Raw genomic sequence first — 21,816 nt, 5'->3', positions numbered from 1 at the left:
CTCTTTGCTATTGTGAACAAAGCTGCGATAAGCATGGGTGTGCATATATCTCCTTGGGTGGCGGTTATGGTTTCTTTGGGGTATTTTCCCAGTAGTGGAATTGCTGGGTCAAAAGGCATCTCTATTTGCAACTTTTTGAGAAAGTGCCATACTGATTTCCACAGTGGTTGCACCATTTTATACTCCCACAAACAGTGAATAAGGGTTCTAGTTTCTATACAACCTCGCCAGCATTTGTTATTTGCTGTTCTGTTAAATTTTGCTATTCTTACTGCAGTGAGATGATATCTAGAGTTGTTTTGATTTGCATCTCTCTTAGAGCTAGGGATTTTGAACATTTCTTCATGTGTTTGTTTGCCATCTGAATGTCTTCTTTGGTGAAGTGTCTGTTCATACACATCTGTGCCCATTTTTCAACTGCATGTTTTACCTTTATCTTTTGGTGGTGGCGGTGCAGCTTTTTACCACTAGACCACCAGATGTTTTACACTTCCTTTACTTTTGCTTGATTATAAAACAAAAACACATTTTTTAAACAATTTAAAATACTTGGGGTGAGTGGGGAGAACCATTTGACTTCTGTAGAGAAGAGAACTAGATGGGTCTGGAGAGACCAATGAAGAGGCAGCAATCCAAGGGAGAGAGGGCTTTAGCCAAGTACACAGTGGTTGTACTTTGCGTATATTTAAGGAAGAGACAATAAGATTTTCTAAAGAATTAGATTTGGGATGTGAGGGAAAGAACAGTGGCAGGGAGAGTCTCAAGTTTTTGGCCTGTGCTGGTGGGAGGCAGGGTTACCACCCACTGGGAGGACCAGGCTGTGGAGCGAGCAGTTGGGTTTGGGATGAGTCATATCTGAGAAGATTCTAGACATCCAAATGGAGCTGTCAGATACCAATAACGACCACGGTCACAGTAATCAAAGCTCCAAGTCTCAGGCTCCCTCCTACTCCAGCCTTCTCCTGCCACCTTTCCTTTCAGTCTCCCAATAACCCTGTGACACAGGTGCTATTATTATCCCTGTTCTGTACGTGGGGAAATATTGGATCTAACAGTCTGATGTTTGACAGGTTGAAGATATTAAGTGGGGAGTCATCCACGGACGAGCGGAATAAGCTTATCTAGGGAATGGTGTAGGGCCAAGACAACTGAGCTGGGCCACTCCAAAATCCGAAGGTAAGAAGATGATGAACATGAAAAGGGAGGTGGATGCAGAACGGCCGGCCGGCAGGAGGAAAACACACCTCTAGAGACTAAGTGCGGAGAGTGTTTCCAGGAGAGAGTGAGGGAGACAACGCGCTCTGGAAACTGCAAATTGAGATCACAACATGAGGAGACTATTTTAGTGTGGGCACTGTTCACTTCATTGTTACATGATCTTCGGTTCATCCCAGGGCCTCAACTTATCCATCTGGAAAATGGCTCACTAGGGATCTCAGCCGCTGCTCCTCAGCCCCATCCCAGGACTACGTGCTGAATTGGAGTCACTAGGCCCATTCGTCCTATCTCCTAGCCTTAGTCCTAACCACCATCTCCTATCAACTTACCTTACTAGGCTAGTCCAGTCCACAATCGGTACTGTGTCTCCGAGGGGTTCCCTCAAGTTGAAGTAGGCTTGAAGTGTGTGTGGGGGTAATAACTATAAATACTTGTCCTCACCTCCTGGGGTTCACCCCTTACCCCATCAATCTGTTAAATTGCTTTTCTCTGGCCCAGGCCTCTGGCTCGGGTCCAAAACTCAAGTGGGTTGCAGCTGCAGCTGGGGGAGGGAAGGGGCTGCTTTCTAACACTCTAGAATTCAGAATCTCAGAAAGCGCTGGTTTGAGGGGGGGAGAGAGAACCATGGGTGAGGTCGGATTAGGGCTTTGAGCTGAGTTTGGGTGCAGGGGTCTGGAGCTGTGGGCTGGGGTAAGCATAAAGAGAAGCTCAAAACCACATGCCAGGGTAGAGGGGCTCTAGATAAGCTCTTCCAGAGAGACCCCAGCAGGTTCCCCAACTGCTCCACATAAGGAGGGATCCAAAGTTAGAGAGGTTCAGGAACACTACACATTCTCCCTGCCTCTCAAAGGCTGTCAGTACACCGTCACAGCAAAAGAATCTGATGAGTTTCTGCAGCAGAGAAACCCAAAATAATTTCCCATTTTATTATGGAAACTGGTTTTTTCCCCCCTTATAATTAACACCTACTAACATCCTGCAAAATAGACACTGGGGAATGCTGGGCTAGCCCCATCTCCACTTGTGTTTCCTGGAAAACTGAAACTCAGAAAAAGGAGTACATTAGATTCAGGAGTCAAATCCCAGGTGTCCCGTTCTCAAAGAATGGCAGAGCCAGGAAAGCCCCCTGGGATCATCTAGTCCAATCCTGCCTCAATCCTCTGACTAAGGCCAGAGGGCAGTGATGGTTCTGTGGTTGAATTAGCTCTTTCTATGCCCAAGAGCCAGGTTTGAGTCCCAGCCAATGCACCTCACACACACCACCACATGATTGCCAGAGGAGGCTCATCTGTTGCTATGATGTGGAACAAGTTTCACCAGAGCTTCCGGGTGAAAGCAGACGAGGCAGAAAGGTTTGGCGAAGTCTCTCTGAAAATCAGCCAGCAAAACCCTATGGATCACAAGAGTCCAGCATGAACTGGGGCTGACTTGGGGGCAGCTAACAGCAGCAGACTGAGGCTGAGAGCCTGAGGGAGAAGCCACCACCCCTACCTCAAGCAGTTCTACACAGGACCTCCAATGTAACAAGCCAAGCCCCTGCTGCCCCTCTCTCTACCTTTCTCTGCTTTCTTTTCCTATTTTTGGGGAGTTCCTGGGTTCTGGTCTGTCCTGGTATCTTTTCCCTGTTACCATCTTCTCTCTCCAACAGCTCAGAAGCCTCATGATTCCTGGGTCCTGGTTTGTGTAGTGCTCAGCAGAGGTTCCAGTCTGTTCCTTCAGGATGGGACTGCATCACCAGTCAATCAGGAGACAGCAGGGTGTGCTACAGACTGCACCGTGTGACTCCGAAATTCATGACTCAATTGCAAACTCTAGAGGCCTCACTGTACTAGTGAGGGAGCAAAGGGTCCCCATTTTAAAGAGGGGTGCACACTGCCTGGCCTTCCTTAACTCCAGGTGCTTTTCAGAATCACCCCACTAAGGTAGGGAGGGCAAGAGAGCAGGAGCAAACTAGTGGTGTGCTCCAGGAAGAGGCTCAGCACCTCTAGGAAAGACCCATGCCCAAAGTGACGAGGACAGAGCCTGCTTCCCACCGAAGAGACCCAGTCCTTCTCCCCGCCTCCTTGCCAGAAAGGCCAGCACTTCCTGTTGGGAGGTATTCCTTCAGGAAAGGACTTCCTTCCTCAGACAGGCCCAGCACTGAGATATCCACAGCCCCTCCCTGTCTGGGCCTCCCTTTCTCTGTGGAAGAAGGGGGGGGGGAGGGCAAGAAAAGCTGGCAAAGATGGCTCCTTGCTGCCCTGGTTCACCCTGCGCCGTAAGGCCGAAGGAACTGCCTCTTTTTCTTGTCCTGGGGGCTCCAGCTTCTTGCAAACCCCCAACACGCCCCAGGGAACAGCAGCTCTGGCCTGCGGGCCCCTCCCCCTTCAGGGCTTCCAGCCTCAGCCCCTAACTAGATTGTGCCCCATTAATCACTGGGAGTAAACAGGCAGTCTCCAAGTCTTGCATCCTCATCAATCCCTGCCCCTTCGGACGTCCTTCAGCTGGGGCTGCCAGGAGGCGCCAAGGGGGTGAGGAAGGGGGGCCGTAGGGCCAACGCAGGCCAGGCCCCAGCAAACAGCTGATAGTAACCACAGTCCCCAGAAGCAGGGTTTGGAGGGCGGAGGAGACCGTGTGGAGGCGCTGGCATTAGGGGGACGTTTAGGATAGTGCCAAATGCAATGACTGCGAGTCAAATGGCCTGGTTCTAAAATTTTAGGACTTGTACCTGAAGCTCTCAGGGCGTCAGTTTCCTCATCCACAAAATGGGGATAGGTTTACATAAAATCACGTTAAGGGAGCTCTAGTGGTCCGATCCGTAGGAAGTCGCTATGCTAAGGCCGAGACTCACTGTTCGAATACACTGCAGGCTCTGCATGAGAAAGATGAAACCCAAAAGAGAGTCATCTATGAATCTGCTTTAATTCTACGGCAGTGCGTTTTTTTGATGTTTGTTTTGTTTTCATCACTTTCTCAAACTCACTACCATCAAGTCTGACTCAAATCATAACCGACCTTAAAATGGATTTCCGCGGCTGTCGATGGCCCAATAAGAGACTGCCCAGCTTTCTCCCAAGACGCAGCGGGTAGAGGCAAACCCCCTAACAGGTGTGGCCCTTTGGGTTAGAGCACGACAAATTAGTGAAGCAAAAATTCAAATGGCTCCAAATTCATGACAGTTGCTTGTGCTAGAGTAATAACTGTTTGCCAAAGAGTCTTTGTTATTATTCTTTTTTACGAAACAACTCTTCAGGTCTTTCTTCCACGTTGCTGCTGGGCAGAGCCAGCCTTTCTGTTAGAAGCCACGTGCAAACCGTTCGCACCAGTCAGGTAGCACTGTGACAAAGATTTTAAGTTATACCATGTAAAACACTGAAAACAGTGCCAGAGTATACTTGATGCTGTATATTTGCTAAAGAAACGGACCTCAGAAGGAAGCTTACCAAGTTCCAAGGATAGACCTCCATCTTGTAGATGGCACAGGCGGTTTCCAGCTACAAGCTGGGGCGAAAATTTCCAAACTGTGGAGCGCTCACGAGGGCAGAGGCTCTCTGGGCCTCGGTGGTGCATGAAGGAGGGTGTTGTTAGATGCCACTGAGTCCGCTCCGACTCTAAGTATAACCGAAGGGAACTAGTTCACTCTCCTGCGGAGGAAGATGGGCGCCTGGCGCAGGGCACGCCAAGCCCAAACGCAGACCTCGCGGGGCCGCTGGAGGGTGCGGCGGGACACTGAGGGCGCTGGGCACTGAGGCCGAAAACCACCGGTGGCTGGAGCCTTGAGTCACACTGGGGAAGAGTCTTTGATTAAGGTGGGTAGAAGCCAGAGGGAGTTAAGCCCGACCCTTCCAGCCCCTTCCCGCCTCTCGCCTCGGTGAGAACGCGAGAGCAAGGGGCGCACGCACGCTCACCTGGGTTAGGGAAGATTTGGTGCTGCCATACCCAGGAGACACCGACATTGGCTTTGCCTCCAAAACTGGTCACACCCCTGGACACATAGAACCCGCTCTGAGGAATGGGGAGACACCTTGGGCACCATGCCTTCGGGGTCCTTAGCCCAGCTCAAAGTGCCACTTTGCTTGTCGCCGACGGTCTCCAATCGGATGGATAGTCCGGCACTGGTTTCTGGTGCAGAAACCCTGCGACAGGCGGGAAACGGGGGACTCAGTTCACACAGACCATCGTGAACAGGTTCAGCTTTGGATTGGTTGAGGGGAGACCAAGCCTCCACAATGGGGGTAAAGCCACTTCCTTTGCTCCGACCCCACGTCCAGAGTGTAACCAGGCAGAGTCCAGAACCTGGATCCTGAGTTACTGTCATGGGTGGGCAGAGGGTACGCGTAGGAAGCGGCGGTGAGAGAAACGCAGATCCTTCCCAGGCCAGCCCAATGGAGAGGCTGAAACTGCCAGGGCGAATGACCTGTCCCCACACTTGCCACCCTCGCCTGGATCCCCTTCCAGCATCTGGGAGCGCTCCCAGGCCCACAGGAAAATGCGCGAGGCGCAGCACTCGAGAGTGGCCCCAAACCTATTCTTGTTTTTTAAGCTGTTCGAAAATATAGCTACAAGAAGGGTAGAATTTCGGCTTGGGAGAACCTGGAACCGAACTACCCTGAGACCCGTTGGCCCGAAATTGTCCCGCGCTAGAGGTCAACCTGCTGATACGTGGAGGCGGATTGTAACCACTTGGCCTTAAATAGCCTCAAAAGAAAACTGATTTTTCTGTCCCTAGAAACTGACTTTGTTAGGGGCGGCATTGACTCTGGGGCCGTTGCTGGAACTGCTCAGTGCCCCATCCATGCGCTGGACTTCAGCTTCTAGCTAGAAATCTGGGGATGAGTCCCTCAGAGAATCGCATGACATCCGAAGGAAAAGAGGTGGAGGTGGGAGGGGCAGCCTGGAGGAAATGAGAGACTGAGTGATCTCCCCCACCCTACCCGGCCTCCTTGGAGGACAGTGAGGAAGCAGCACTGGGCAGGCTGGGTTTAAGCTGTAGACGTGGGTTCGAAACAGGGCAAGGAGCCTTAAATCTGAAGGGCTGCGCGCGATCGGCCGGCCGCAAGAGCACAGTCCAGGAGTGCGCCCTGCCGCCTTCAAACCCACGTCTGCCTTCAGCCCCAGCACGGGATCTTTTAAAAAGAAAAACCTCACAGGCTGCCCCAAAGGTCTCTGCCGTCCCTGGAATCGTAGCCTACACAGCTCATTCTGTTTCAAACTCTAGGAAGGCCCTTAGCACACTCGTCCGCGCTCTCCCCAGGTCCCGTAGATGTGGATATGCAATGCTTGTAAATCTACTCATCTGTGAAATGGGCTGAATAATAAAAAACTTCCCTCTTTAGAGATGTTGGGAGAAGCAAACGAGTTAATGAATGTAAACAGTTTAGCAGCCCCTGGCAAATAGTAAGTACCCATAGGAGTTATAAATAACAATAATAGTTTCCACTATTAGCAGGCTGCCATGGGGTTGATGTTCGTACCAGGTTTAACCTGTAGGAGCCCAACTAGGCGTCAAACAACCCGACTGGGAGGTATCGCTGCCCTCCCACGTCACTGAGAAAGATACTGAAGCCCCGCCTTGGCTGTGCAGCTGGGCCGGACAGAGCTGGATTCGAACCCTGGACAGTCTCTCCCCTCCCCCGCAGCTAGAGGGCTGAGAGAGGGGCCTAGCCTCGCGGGACGATCTCTCGGCCGCTCGGTGGCCTGGAGGAGTGACTCTTCCACCTGGAGACCAAAAATAGCAACCAGAACAGGTCCAAACCCAGGCGCCCTGCGCGCACTCCATGCCTGAGCCAGGCGGGCGCACTGCGGGCCAACCCGGGCGCTCGGGGTCGGCGGGGGGCGCGCGGGGGCGGGGCCGGACCCCACGTGCGCCGCCTGCCGCTGCTTGGCAAAGCCCTTTGTCGCGAGCAGCCGCGTTCGTGCCGCACTCAGCGGCTTAAAATAAAGACAATGTTCCCAGCCTCCCTGCGGCTAAATCGGGCGCGGGTGCGGGGGCGGCGAGCGAGCCGGGCGGGAGCGCTTCTCCCGGCCTTCCCTCCCTGCTCCCCTCCTGCCTCAGTTTCCCCATCTGGAAAGGGGACTTTGCCAAATTTGGAGGTGGAAGCTAGAAGAGGCGTACAGTACGGGGTACGAGGGAAGGGGAGAGTCATGCCCTTGCCTCCGGACTTGAAGCCGCTTGGGACAGTTTGGGGGGGCTTTCGGGAGAAGGCAAAGGAAAGCTGGACACCCTCCTCTCCCGCCCACAAAATAAGTGTTTTTATTTCTAAAGGGACGTGTGCAGAGGCGGTGGGAGAGGAGAAAGGGGACCAAGGAGAAGGGGTGGGGGGACAAGAAGGGAGCCTGAATCAGACTCGGAAATGGATGTTGAGCGTGGAGGCCTCACGCCCCCACCCTCAGCCACGTGTATGCGCACAAGTACACGCAGCCCAGCCGCGCGCACAGCCGCAGCCGCAAGGCAGGACCGCCCAGCAGGGGGCAGCGCGAGTCCGCGCCCGTGGGCAGGTCCCGGTGGAATTCAGCCCCAACCCTAACCTGCTGGGTGACCCTGGAGAGAGGGGAGTTCAAATTCCTTTCCAAGCCGAAGTGTCCTCCATTTCAGAAGGGAAGAGAGTGGGTGCTTGCTCAAGTCCCAGCTGACTTTAAAAAGAGATGATGCCCCCACATGGATCTGCCACGTGTGCCCACTGCTGCTTCCCAGTGGCTGCTGGCCAAGCCCCAAGGGGCCCTGCTTTCTACCCTGCCTGGTTCCGTTGGCCACTGAAGTGAGGAAGTCCAGCACTTGGTGGTGGAAGGAGCCAGCCCCCAGTCCCCAGAGTCTAAAAGCCTGGGTTTAGAGCCAAGCAAACATGATTTCACATTACTATGCTTCAGTTTTCTCATCTATATAATGGGGATAATTTGGTGATCCCAGTAGGACGATGGGCAAAGCAGCTGCAGCAGGCAGCCTTTGTGCCTTCCTCATCTCTCTGCCACAGGCAGCTCCGCAGGAGGTCTCCGGACCCAGGGAGGGCAGGTTAGAATTCTATGTCTAGTCGCTATGGTAAAGTGCCCCCCAGGGGTTTGATCTCTGGGGAAACACCACCAAACCAGAAATTCAAACCTGCCTAGGGGGGAAGGGGAGTGTTGGCCAAGCTGAGGAGGTGCGGGGAAGGGCAGGTTCTCACTTCCCAGGTACACAGCTGTGAGCCCTGAGTGGGAGTCATGGGAGACAGAGTTTGACAAGCTGGGAGGAGAGCTGTCTGTCTGCCTGTCTGTCTGTCTCCCAAGTGGAAGCTGGGGGTGGAGCAGCAGGGTGGCAGAAGCTGCCTCCCTTGTCAGAATTAGCAAGTCCTACAGTTGGGCAACACTCTGACACACACCGAATACACATACACGTGTGCACACGCGCCTGGCTGCAGACCCACGGAGTCACCCCTGCACATACTCGGGCTGTGTGTTGACATGCGTGCCCAGGGACACGCGGGTATGAGGCAGTCACGCGCGCACACAGACGCGCGCGCGCACGCCTCCCAACTCTGCAGGCACACAGCCCCCCATTCATCCCCATAAACCAAACACCCATCCATACTCTGTAGACCCCGGCTCTGCAGACAGCCAGATCCGGAGCGCACTGCCCAGCACGAGGGCATGTCCCTCCCGCTCAGCGGCCAGGCGGGCGCGCCAGCCCTCTGGGTCTGTTCCAAGTTAGAACCTCTCACGTGAGGCCCAATGTGTCATTTTCAAGCAGAAGGAATCTAGCTCCTTCGCAGCAGGGAGGAAGAACTGGGTGTGTGGCTGGGTAGGTGGGTGGGCGCGTGGGCACGTGCTGGAGAAGGGCGTGTTCGAGGGGAGCCGGCAAGTGAATACTGGGTATGGGTGGTGGGGTAGGGTGCATGCGGGTGCGGGGTCTGGGCTTGGGTGAGGGCGGCGGCCGGGGGAGACAGTGCCGTGGTGAGGGTGTGTATGTGTATGTGTGCTGGGTGTGGGTGTTTGTCTCCCGGTATCCGCCTTCTCCCTCATCCTGGACTTTCAGCCTTCCTGGGCTCGCCTTCCTCATGTCCTGCCCCCTCCCTCTCAGGGCTCGAATTAGGTGCCCTGGTAGAGGAGGGGGCCACACTCCAGGACCCAGCCAACCCCAGACACCGCCTGAGGCTTCCCTCCAGCTCCCCCTCCCTTGCTTTCCTCCCTCTCCTCCCTCCTTCTTTCCCTTCCTCCCTCCCCCCCCCCAGGGCTGGCGTGCCAGGGGGTGGGACATGCCAATCACTGGCTGTGCCTCTCCTGCTGCCAGCACAGGGCGCAGCTCCCCCCGGGAGCCAGGTGTTTGGGTCCCTGGAGACGCTGCCGGCCCCCCGGGAGGCAGTGGGGCTGAAGACCCCACAGACCCTTCTCCAGCCCCATGTGAGTAGATTTGGAAGGACTTGGGAGGGGCTCATAGAGGTGGGGGCAGGGCAGGTTCCAGGGCTAAAAGAAAATGGGGGCGGACCCTAGAGATATGAGGGGGCAGGGGAGGGGTCTAGAGGCCAAGGGGTCTCTGGACAATTGGACACTGGCTGTTCCAGACACGCTGTCTCCTGGCTTTGAGCAGGTACATCTGTTGTTTTTCTGGGAATGGAGACCCCCTTGGGAAGTGGTACCTGGAGCGAAGTAGGGTGTTAGGCTGCCCCACAGCAGGCAGAGGGCAGCTTGGGAGGGGCACCAGCATCCTGTGGGAGGTTGACCCTCCCTAACTGGGGAGCCAGCCCCAGGACCTCCCGTTCTCCTCCTTCAGGGCACCCTGAACCTTACCACCTCCATCTACCTTCGGCACCCCCAGGATGGACTGAACAAGGCTGCGGGCCAGACGGACACACCGGATGTCAAGGTGGGTGTCAGGCCAGGAGCCGGCAAGAGTCCAGGCCAAAGAGCCCCAGGGCTCTCTAGGGACAAATGGGCACATGGATGCCACGCCAGTCAGAGAGGACGGCCCGCGTGAGTGTGTGCGTGTGTGTGTGCACAAGTGTGCAAAGGGAAGACCCAGAGCCTCCTTATAGCCAAGGAATCTTGAGCTCCTCCAGGGCAGATATGGGTCTTGTTTCCAGGGATGCATAGCTATTAATGGGCACCCATACCGGGTTCCCCCAGACAGCAGTGAGGGTGTCGGCTAGGGGCTGAGAGCGCTAACTGTTGTAGAGTTGCCAGCTTCTGGAAGGGCAGCAGGGGAGGTGGCATTCTCTCTCACTGGGCTGTTCAGACAGTGCTGCTTAGGGATGACCAAGGCCAAAGGAGAGGGTTTCACCTCTTCTCACACCAAAACACCTGCAGCTCCACTCAGGGCTGACCCAGGGCTGCCTACCCAGCTGCCCGGAAGGAGCCAGGCTGCCTACCGTCTCCTGTCCCTGGGTGGTCAGCTGCTCACTGAGCTGTCAGATGAGCGTTCTCTGCCCCCTGACCTCAGAGACTACACAAGTCACAGTGAGTCCCCGAGATGAGATAGTGAAGTGGGGTTCTGCAGAGCATGAGGTTCAGCTCCGGCTGAGGGCCTGAGGTCTGGAAACTGGACCTCAGCAGGGCAAAGAAGATTCCAGGGCATCAGAAGGGGCTAGGCGGAGGTCTAGCAATACCCAGAAAAGACTTCCCCTTGTACAGATGGGGAGACTGAGGCTGAGAAAAGGGAAAGAGCCTGATTACAGTCACAGAATGGCTGTTTAGGGGTCCATTTGGATTCGAACCACCTGTTCTCTTCGCCCTCAGCTCAGCACTGCATTCCCACCTCTCTGAACAGGCTGGTGAGGGAGGCGAACGGGGGAGCAGTGAGATCTGTGAGGCGGGAGAGGTGGGTGAATCTTGGGTTTTTGCTCTGCTGTGGTGCCATGGTGATGCCGAGAAGGATGGGGGAGGGAGGAGAGAGGAGAAATGGGGAGGGGAGCATGAGGAGCCCAGAGCAGGGGGCACTGCAAGGGGAGGGGTGGGGAGGGGCTCAGGCACCCTCATGCCACAGTGGCAAAGCGAGGCCTTCGGCCCAGTGTGCTCTGCTAGCCTTTGGTGTAGCCAGGTTGAAGTCTACCAGGTTCGATCTACCAGGGAGCAGCGGGAGGGCTGGGGCAGAAGCTTCTCTTCCAGCTTAACCATTCATGGATATAGCATCCAACCACAGCATTCAACCCATGGCTGCTGCCCCGCCAAGCTAGCTGGCACTCCCAGTCACTGATGAAGTGTTGAGCCTAAAAGAACAGTGTGTGTTTACTCCCTCCTTCCTAAGGCCAAGTACCAGTGGTGGGAGTCTTACGCACCTTGAATACATGAAGAGACCTTTACAGTCTGGCTTCTGTAAAGACCCACCAGGGTCAAGGTCTAGTCAGGAGTCCTGGCCAGAAAGATCACCTGTGCCCTGCTTACGTGAGGTCCCACAACAGTCTCCACTCCTCCGTTTTTAATCTTCCCCAGCACCCTTCTTTCTCTGTCTCTTTTCCCACTGCCTGGCCAATGGTAAGGTGCAAGAAACCCTGATGAGGAACACTCACACTCTCTCTCTCTCTCTGTCTCTCCCTGCTTCCCCCATCTAACTCTTGGCCAGCCCCAGTGGCTCTCTCTCCCCTCCCCCTTTCTTTGCAGGCAGATCCCCCGCCCCTGGGGATTGGTTCAGGGCGCTGTCGGTCAACCGGTCAACCGTCTGGCCTGTGGCGCTGGAGGCTCTGACCTCATCCCTTAACCCTTTGAGCTCAGACTGGCGCTCTTCTCCCCACACACTGACAGGCCCCTGTCCTGTCCCCTCACTTAACTCCTTGGCAGAATTTTCTTGGCCCATTTTCCAGATTAGGATGCTCCTGGCTGTCTTCTTCCTTACTCTAGCCAGGCAAGACCTCCCCTAAGGGTCAAGGGCCTGGCAAACAAGAAGATACCAGCCCTGGGAAGAGCAAAGGAGCCTCTAGGTCAGGCCCTGGAGCTGGTCTTGACCCACAAGCTAGGCCTCATGCCCCTGGACCCCAAAGTCAAGTCAGAAGAACCCATGCCGACATTCATACCTTTATCCCACAAATATTTACTGAGCAACTACTGTGTGCAAAGCACTGGGATGAAGCCGTGGCGAAGGCAGACACAGTCCCAGCCCTAGGCCCCTTCGCACAACCCTGTCATCACGTATTATGCAGATAGACAACAGACACTGTCACATATGAGTACGCATGCGCAAGCACGCACACACACGCGCGCACACACACACACACACACACAGAAACATATACACACACACAACCCTCCTAGATTCTAAAGGAAGGACTGATTTCCTCGCTGCTGGTGGGTTTATCCTCGGGTTTGGCCACGCTAGCAGAAGGGGAGGCTGAGCCCCCCCACAGGAGATTTTGAGGAAGGTTTCAGAGATTGGTCCGCAGAGACAGGCGGCCTGGGTTCAAACCCCAGGTGTCTCACTGATAGCTTCTCTATCTTTAACGTTCCAACTCAAAGCCTCAGTTACCTCATTTGCAAACCGGGCATAATAATAGAACCTGCCTCACCAGGAGTTGCAATGAATGGGTCAATTAAATTATGTATGGAAGTGCTTAGAACCAGGCCTGGCATGTAGTAAGCAATCGGTAAATAGCGGTTGCTATGATAATATTAATGACATTATTAAAGGCAGCTTTCCTCAGGAGGCCACAGTCCTCAGCAGAAAAGTACTATCGCCTCCTTACCACCCTCCTGTGCCCCAAATACAGCACCTACAGGGGCTCTAGCCCCACAAAGCTAGACAATTACCCGCACCCTTCCATTTCCTCTCCTCTCTTAGCAAGGTACACACACGTACACACGCATCCTAAGAGTTCACACACCTCCAAGCTCCCACCTTCCCCCCACCCCCCATCCCACAGAAAGCTACCAGGTCAGCTGAGTGACTTGCCCAAAGTTGCACAGCAGGACCATTGTAGGGACAGGACTTGAACCCTGGAAGAGACAGAGGCTGCCTTAGAGAGTCTCGCTGGATGCAGTCGCCCCTGTCCACTGTCCAGCTCCTCCACCCCTCATGGATGTTTTCTGGGCCGCTGTTGAGCTTGTCTCCCCAGGGGGCTCGGCCGTGACCTCAGGAAGCCATGTTCCTTCCCAGCCACCATTTTCCTGCCACCAACAGTAGCTTTGAACCAGCAGTGGACTCTTCCAACGCAGATTTCGAGAGACTTGCCCAACAGTCACACCGTAAGGACTCACACAGGTCGCCAGCCACTTCACGGTCCGAGAGGAAAACCAGAGTGAGGGTCCCCACACCTGACCGCAGAGGGAACACAGTCATTAGAGGGTCTGTTCTTGGGCTGTGTCAGGAGGTCCAGGGAGAGGCAGTCAAGTTCCAATTGCCCACAAGTCCACTTTTTTACCTGCTCCAGCTACCCCAGATGGGGGCTCTCTCTCCCTTAAGGACAGATCAGCCATGTGGACAGAACACAGACCTGGAACCCGTAGATCTGAATTAGAATCCCAACTCCACTACTTTCTATGATGTCATCAGCAAGTCCCTCAACACCCTGAGCTTTCAGAGAGAGGGAACCCATCCATACAGCAAAGATGAAAACCCACCTTTGGGATCTCCTCTGAATTAAGGGAGGCAATAAAGGACACAGGTGCTTTGCATACAGTAGATGGTACATGACGGTGGTCATGAACTTGGCTCCTGAAATGAGAGGGTCGGAGGGACTTCCAAATGTCAAGGCAAGGAAGTCTTCTTCACCTCCTCCTCTGAGAAAGAATCTGATAGGTTTCTTCTCCTTGTAGATCTCCTAGCTCTGAAAGCAATTTTAGGATCTGTTCAGAGTCAGAACTAGCCACCAAGAAGAGCAGGAACAGGGCAGAAATCACCTACCTGGAGCTGATCTCATACTAGCCACGGGCAAGGGAACCTGGTGATCCTTGGCCCCTGCAGCCACCCCTTGGGGATGTGAGTTCTTTGTGTTCATCTTCATGAAGTAGCTTCAGGAACTAGAAAAGTCTCCACAGATGCCGGGCTGGTCCAACTCCACGGTGCAGATAGAGATCAGAGAGAGGCCAGCCCTGGGGTCCCCAGGGACAAGAGTGAGAGAGAGAGTGTGTGTGTGTGTGTGTGTGTGTGTGTGTGTGTGTGTGTGTGTGTGTGTATATATGTATATATATATATGAGAGAGAGAGATAACTGAGCCGTGCAGCAGAATAGAGTCAGGAATGATAATCAAACCCACTGACACCATGTGATTCCAACTCCTTGGGCCCTGAGGGACAGAGTGGATTGTGCCACTTAGGATTTCCAAGCTTGTACGCATTTACAGAAGCGGATGGTCACATGTTTGTCCAGTGGAGCAGTCTTTCTGGCCAGCAGCTGAATCCTTCAACCACTGCGCCACCAGGACTCCTCGGAGTAGCAACAGAGGCCTTTAAACTAAGTGCCTGTGTGAAGACCTTGTCCACTACCATCCCCATCAGCTGGGGGTGAGGCAACAAGGGAATGGGAGGCTGAGGGATGACTGACCAGCTAGGTCACACAGCTAGGAAGTGACCGCCAAGGATAAGATGCAGAGGCCGGGAAGGACTGGGGTAAGGTGAGCTCAGGAGCAGAATTCGAGGAGGGGCACACACAGCTCTCCTAAAAACCTCCATAGCCAAGATAAAGCCTCAGACTACAGCCCACAGGCCGGCTGGTTGGCTTAATAAAAGTGTCACCTGAATCAAGACCAGGACTGGGATGGAGCGAACGAGGCAGAGTCAAAGTGTGAGGTTGGATCCTGTCTTTATTTCGAATTGTGCTCATCATTGGCTTGCTTTGGGCATTGATTTTGCTTTTTAAAATATTGCATTAAAATAGGATTTATCTTGATGACAGAATTTCGAGGCAGTCCCTTCAATTTTGCACCCTAAGTGAGTGCCTCACGCTAGTCCTTGTCCCACTGCAGTGAAGTGAGTACAACAGAGGATGTCACCACATCCTGGGCATCGATCCCAGAGGCCTCTGCTGGAGAACGTGAGGCCTTTCAGGCCCTCAGGCTCCTCATCTCTGCTCAGCCTTCCCAGTCTTCATCCAGGGCCCAGGGCACACTGAAGGCTAAATACTGCTCCGAGGCCCTGAGAGGTGATCCAGGAGAGACAGGGCCAGCCTGGGACTGGCTGATGCCTTCTCCCTCTTTGCTGTGGACCTCACTTCTTCTTTCACACAGTGAGCATCACGCAGAGCTAAGAGCGCAGAGTGAGCCCTGGTGATGTAGTGGGTAAAGAACTGAGATTGGCAGTTCAGACCCACGAGCCGCCCCAAGAGAGGAAGCTGTGGCTGTTTTGTTTCCATAAAGATTTACCACGTCGGAATCCCTACTGGGCAGTTCCACTCAGTCTTGCAGTGTTGCTGTAAGTCTGGCTACCTTGATGGCAGTGGGTTTGGATAATGAATTTGGAAGAGGAGAGGGGCAGAGTTGTACAAGGCAGACAGGCTGTCAAGGATGGTAATGGCCTATCAGCAGCCTCGCAGGGCAAAATCCTGGCAAAGCAGTAGGATCTCAGCCTCCAGCCCAGCACCTGACTTCAGTAAACAGCTATAGTTGTCATTAGGTGTCATCAAGTCAGAACTGACTCCTAGCTGACCTTCCAGCAGGTGTTCAGAGGCTGTAAATCACATGGGAGGAGACTGCCTCTCTTTCCTTCAGAGAGAAGCTGCTGGATTTGAACCATGCGTCTTTGGGTTGGCAGCATAGTTCCTTACCACTAGGCCACCAGAGAAACAGAGGGCACAACAAAACCCAGTAGTCAAGAGAAATCATATTTTTATTTGATCTAATCAGCCAACTAGGGCCCATATGTGGCCCATGGGCTCAAATCCTAGCTCCTTCCTCACCTGTAAAATCTGGAGGAAATTCATTCCTTTGCTTAGCCCTGGTTCCCTCATCTGTAAAATAGAACCAAAACCCAGTTGCCATGTGGTCAGTTCAGATTCTTGGCGACCCTGCGGGTGGCAGCACAGAACGGGACTCCAGCAGTGTTCTCAGTGACTGAATTTTTTAAAAGCGGGTCACCAGGCCTTCTTCCGAGGTGCCTTTAGCTGCCTTTTCAGTTAGCAACTCCTTGTGTCACCCATTTGCTCCGCCTGGAGATTGGACACAGTAGGCACTTTAACCAAGGGCATTAAATCGCAGTAAAACTGCTTAGCATGGAACTAAAGGGTTAGTAGTTCAAACCTTCCTAGAGCAGCTTTGCGGGAGAAAGACTTGGCAGTCGGTTGCTGTAAAGATTAAAGTCTAAAGGGAGCTCTGGTGGCCTAGTGGCAAGACACTGCACTTCAATCCCAGAGGTACGTGGTTCAAATCCACCAGATGCTCTGCTGGAGAAGGAGGGGGCAATCTCCTCCTGTACCAGTCAGATCTGATTTGATGGTACACGTAAAAATAATACAATAAAAATAAAATAAAAAAATTAAAAAAAAAAGATTAAAGTCTAAGAAACCCTATGAGGCTGTTCTTCTCTGTCACAAGAGGCCAAAATTAGATCACTGGCCCCCACCAAGAGCAGCGCTGACCGTGTATCAGGGGCTGTCCTAAGAAAATGGCATTCATCCACTTGTTTAATCCTCCTGATAACGCCCTGACGCTTTGGCTAGAGGCTGCTTCGATCCCCCAGGAACCCTGGTGGCACGATGATTAAGCACTCTCCGCTGCTAAATAGAAGGCCAGCAGTCAGAACCCACCTGGCCAATCTGCAGCCTAAAGTACCTGGCCGTTTACTCCTATAAATGTCACAGTTTAGGAAACCTTAAGGGACAGTTCTCCTGTGCCACCGAAGGTCACTGTAAGCTGGAATTGAATGATGGGCACACAGCAAACACCACCCCCATTTTTCACTTGAGCACAGAAAGGCATACAGAGTTTCAGCCGGCCTTTGTAGCTGACCCTCCAGCGGGTTTGCCAAGGCTGTAAATTGCACGGGGGCAAGATTGCCCATCTTTCTCCTGCAAACTAGAGAGCCACCGAGAGATGCCATCTTGGTGCTGGCAACACAGATCCCTTCTGACTGTGCCACCAGAGCGCCCCAGTAAACGAATGGCCAGGTTCAAATCCAGATGGTCTGGCTGAGTGTGGCAATGCACACACACCCCGTCATGGGCACACTCTCCCAGACTCGCACACGGGTGGCCACAGTCCTCTGCAGTCACTACTCACTGAACTCCTGCCCCAGGGTCCCTCACAGGCACTGATGGTCCTGGAGATGCCCTCGGCCACATTGGTCACACGCTGTCACCGCCACACACCAAGGCCATTTGTCACTTGCAGAGACCCACTTATGTGCACAGTACTCACTCTTACACCCCAGGGCTTTGTGGGGGTCCTTGTCCAAAATCTCTCCCTTGGGTTTTTTCTATTGCCACCACCCTCCAGCCTCCTCAATGGACAGATGGATACCCAAGGTCAGGGCAGGAAGGGGCTAGTCAAAGCACAGAGCAGCTAGGCCATGGCTGCGCTGGCCCGGAGCTCCGTCCTTCACCTTCGCTGTGGGGACCTCCTGTCCAGTCAGTAGGTCAAGAAGGATCATGGACCCTCTCTTGGCCCAGCCTCAGTGCCTGGGCCAGACTCCAGCTCCAAGAAAAGTTTGGGGGATCTTCCCGTTCCCCTGACTGCCCCCCGATCAGCTGGGGCCTAGGAACAGAGAGAGGAGGGGGAGGGAGACCTCCCACGCCCCATCTGGGGCCAGCCCCACTTAGCTGGGAGCTGAGGCCCCATCCCTGCTGCCTGATTTCACGCCACACCCCTCACCACCAGGCAAATATCTGGGCCTCACACCACGTCCCTGTTGCCCTCAGAGCAGTCTCTGACCCAGCCTCAGGCTGTCTGTCTCCACACACATCACAGAAAAGCCCGCGTCCATGTGTGCACACAGACACACGGCGTTCCTCTGCTCCTGTCTCTTTTCTTTATCCTCTTGCGCTCTTCTCTATCCTCCACTTCTCCCCATTTGATGAACGAGCCCATTAGGACTCCATATGCTCAGGAGAGGAAAAAAATGAACTAAGTTTTCAGCATATTCACCACTGATATGGCCATGCTCTTGTTGCTGTGTTAGGTGCTGTCGAGTCGAGTCCGACTCATAACAGCCCCATGAACGGCACATCCCAGCCCTGTCCAATCCTGGGCCATCCTCATCCTCTCTGATGCATTTGTTCTTATTGCTACAGCCAGTATCAATCCATCTCATCGAAGATCTTCCTATCTTTCGCTGACCCTCCACCTTCCTAAGCATGATTTCCCTTTTCAAGGAATAGTCCTTCCTAACAGCATGCCCAGAGTAAGTGAGACAAGTCTTATAGCTGCTCTGAGCCAGGGTACCTCACAGTAACAGGAGGGCCGCCCCCTAGACATGTTATAAAGCCACCCCATTACCATAGGGTTAGTCCCAGCTCATAGGCACCCCCTGTGCTACAGAGTAGAATGGCCCCAAAGCATTTTTCTTAGCTGTAGTCTTTTACCGAAGCTTCTCAGCACAAGACTTTCCTCCATCTCACTGCTGGGTGGGTTTGAACTTTATGTTAATTGTCGTTAGGTGCTGTCAAGTAGAGTACAACTTATAGTGACCCTATTATGAACGACAGATCAAAACCCTGGCCTGTCCTGCGCCATTTTTACCTTCTCTGACACACTCAAGCCCATTGCTGCAGTCACTGTGCCAGGCCACCTGGTTGAGGGCCTGCCTCTCCTTTACTGACCCTCCAGCTTCCCAAGTACGATGTCCCTCTCCAAGAAATAACCTCTCCTAGCAACATGCCCAAAATATGTGAGACGAGGTCGAGCATAAACCATTTGAACATCTCAGGGGCCCACCCTAAAGATGTTGTTGTTTTTTTTAAATTGTAAAACTCTTTTCCGTCCATTCAATTTGACTCTGACTCATCGCAACATTGTCGGACTAAATAGAACTGCCCCACAATTCCCAAGGCTGTCCTCTTTATGGAAGGAGCTCTGGTGGCCTCGTGGGTAGCAAGTTCTGTTGCCAACGCCAAAGCAGGTGGTTCAAATCCACCAGCTGCTTCACAGGAGAAAGATAGACAGTCTCCCCCTGTGCAATTTACAGCTTAGGAAAACCCACCGAAGGTTCAGCTCCCAGTCGCTTCCAACTCCACGGTGCTGAGAGAAAGGGGGAAATCTTCCCGGAAGCGGCCTGCTGGCTCTTTCTGCAGTGGGGTGACTGAGGGGCTCCAGCACCTTTCTGTCTACAGTGGACTGCTTAACCATCACACAACCAGGACCCTTCCTGGGGATGTAACCACGGTTAAATAAGAAAATTGTATTAAGTGCTTAGCGTGGCGTAAGGCATCGCGTATGTGAGGGCTTCATGAAGTTAAGTAGCCAAGTGGAGTGCTTTCAAAATTTGGCAGTATTGGGTACGAGGTGTCCCCCAACTCCTGTCCCTGAGCCCTGCAGGACAGGAAATGGTAGCCATTTCCAGATGAGAATAGTGAGCTCAGTATCCGCATGGAGCAGTGGGCATGAGGGCTAAGGTCCCTGGGTAACAGGGACACCCCTGCTCTGGATAAACTCATTCCAGGACAGTACAGAGATGTCCCAGAGAAGGTGATGCTGTTAAATTGGCCTTTCACTGAGCATCCTTGGGTAGGTTTGAACTTCCAATCATTAAATTAGCATTTGAACGTGAACTGTTTACATTTTCTCCCTAGGACTTTCTGAGCTATCCAGCTGGCCCTACCCACCATGTCCTCTCCTTACAGGTGATGATTTACCACTGAGGAAGCCCCACAGCCCCCCTGGAGGAAGGGACTGCCTCCCTGTCCCGCCTGGCCGCCATGAACGCCTCGGCCCCACCCGCTGTCAGCCCCAACATCACCGTCCTGGCACCGGGAAAGGGTCCCTGGCAAGTGGCCTTCATCGGGATCACCACTGGCCTCCTGTCCCTGGCCACGGTGACAGGCAACCTGCTGGTCCTCATCTCCTTCAAGGTCAACACGGAGCTCAAGACGGTCAACAACTATTTCTTGCTGAGCCTGGCCTGTGCCGACCTCATCATCGGCACCTTCTCCATGAACCTCTACACCACCTACCTGCTCATGGGCCACTGGGTCCTGGGCACGCTGGCCTGTGACCTCTGGCTGGCCCTGGACTACGTGGCCAGCAATGCCTCCGTCATGAACCTGCTGCTCATCAGCTTTGACCGCTACTTCTCCGTGACACGGCCCCTGAGCTACCGGGCCAAGCGCACGCCCCGCCGCGCGGCCCTCATGATTGGCCTGGCCTGGCTGGTCTCCTTCGTCCTGTGGGCCCCGGCTATCCTCTTCTGGCAGTACCTGGTGGGCGAGCGGACCGTGATGGCCGGGGAGTGCTACATCCAGTTTCTCTCCCAGCCCATCATCACCTTTGGCACGGCCATGGCCGCCTTCTACCTCCCGGTCACGGTCATGTGCACACTCTACTGGCGTATCTACCGGGAGACCGAGAACCGGGCCCGGGAGCTGGCGGCCTTGCAGGGCTCGGAGACCCCGGGCAAGGGGGGTGGCAGCAGCAGCAGCTCAGAGCGGTCCCAGCCGGGAGCAGAGGGCTCCCCCGAGACCCCTCCGGGGCGCTGCTGCCGCTGCTGCCGGGCACCCCGACTGCTGCAGGCCTACAGCTGGAAGGAGGAAGAGGAGGAAGACGAAGGCTCCATGGAGTCCCTCACGTCCTCGGAGGGCGAGGAGACTGGCTCCGAGGTGGTGATCAAGATGCCCATGGTGGACCCCGAGGCGCCGGCCCCTGCCAAGCAGCAGCCCCCGCGGAGCTCCCCAAACACGGTCAAGAGGCCCACCAGGAAGGGGCGCGAGCGAGCCGGCAAGGGCCAGAAGCTTCGCGGGAAGGAGCAGCTGGCCAAGCGCAAGACCTTCTCGCTGGTCAAGGAGAAGAAGGCGGCTCGGACCCTGAGCGCCATCCTGCTGGCCTTCATCCTCACCTGGACGCCGTACAACATCATGGTGCTGGTGTCCACCTTCTGTAAGGACTGTGTTCCCGAGACCCTGTGGGAGCTGGGCTACTGGCTCTGCTACGTTAACAGCACCGTCAACCCCATGTGCTATGCACTCTGCAACAAAGCCTTCCGGGACACCTTCCGCCTGCTGCTGCTCTGCCGCTGGGACAAACGACGCTGGCGCAAGATCCCCAAGCGCCCAGGCTCTGTGCACCGCACCCCCTCCCGCCAGTGCTGAGGGCCCCCCCCCCTTTTGCCTGCATCCCTCCAGCCCAGAAGCCAAGAGAGGCCGGTGGAGAGCGGGCTCAGGCTGTGCCCTCAGCCGCAGGGCCCAGCTCAGGCCTCACCCGGGCTCCCCCAGGTCCCCTGGGTCACCTTCCTGGGCCGCCTTTGAGAGACCCGGCCAACTTTCCAAACTTTGCTATTCCCAGACAGGGAGCAGAACCCGGGGAACTGGTTTTTTCGGTACTCTGCTGAGCGGGAATGGGTGCTCCACCAGGAAGAAGGCCCGGGAGGAGGATCCGGGCTCTGGACTCCTTGTTTGCCCTTAGGCAGGAAGACCGGAGCCAGCAGGGCGGACCTGGAGAAAAATGGTTTAATGTTACACTCTTTCCCTGGCGCAGTGGCTGGTCCAGGTTGCAGTGGGAGATGACTCCCCCTGGAGGTCAACGTGGGGAACTGACACCAACCACTGAAAACGGAAAGTGAGGTTGGGAGGGGGCATCCCCTGAC

At 54.5% G+C, this 21,816-nt stretch overlaps 1 protein-coding gene across 1 annotated transcript; it reads left to right on the top strand.

Annotated features, from left to right (window-relative positions):
* Nucleotides 1-19,936: 19,936 nt before the first annotated feature.
* Nucleotides 19,937-21,322, top strand: CHRM1 (cholinergic receptor, muscarinic 1). The gene has a single exon (XM_006903105.1). The coding sequence runs from the start codon at nt 19,937-19,939 to the stop codon at nt 21,320-21,322; it is 1,386 nt and encodes a 461-aa protein (XP_006903167.1).
* The last annotated feature ends 494 nt before the right edge of the window (nt 21,323-21,816 follow it).

Source organism: Elephantulus edwardii, unplaced genomic scaffold (assembly GCF_000299155.1).
Source record: "Elephantulus edwardii isolate Elephantulus edwardi_28Jun2011 unplaced genomic scaffold, EleEdw1.0 scaffold00510, whole genome shotgun sequence".
Classification (NCBI taxonomy): Eukaryota; Metazoa; Chordata; class Mammalia; order Macroscelidea; family Macroscelididae; genus Elephantulus; species Elephantulus edwardii.
Note: the sequence above shows the minus strand (reverse complement) of the source record. Positions and strands in the feature narration are given on the sequence as shown.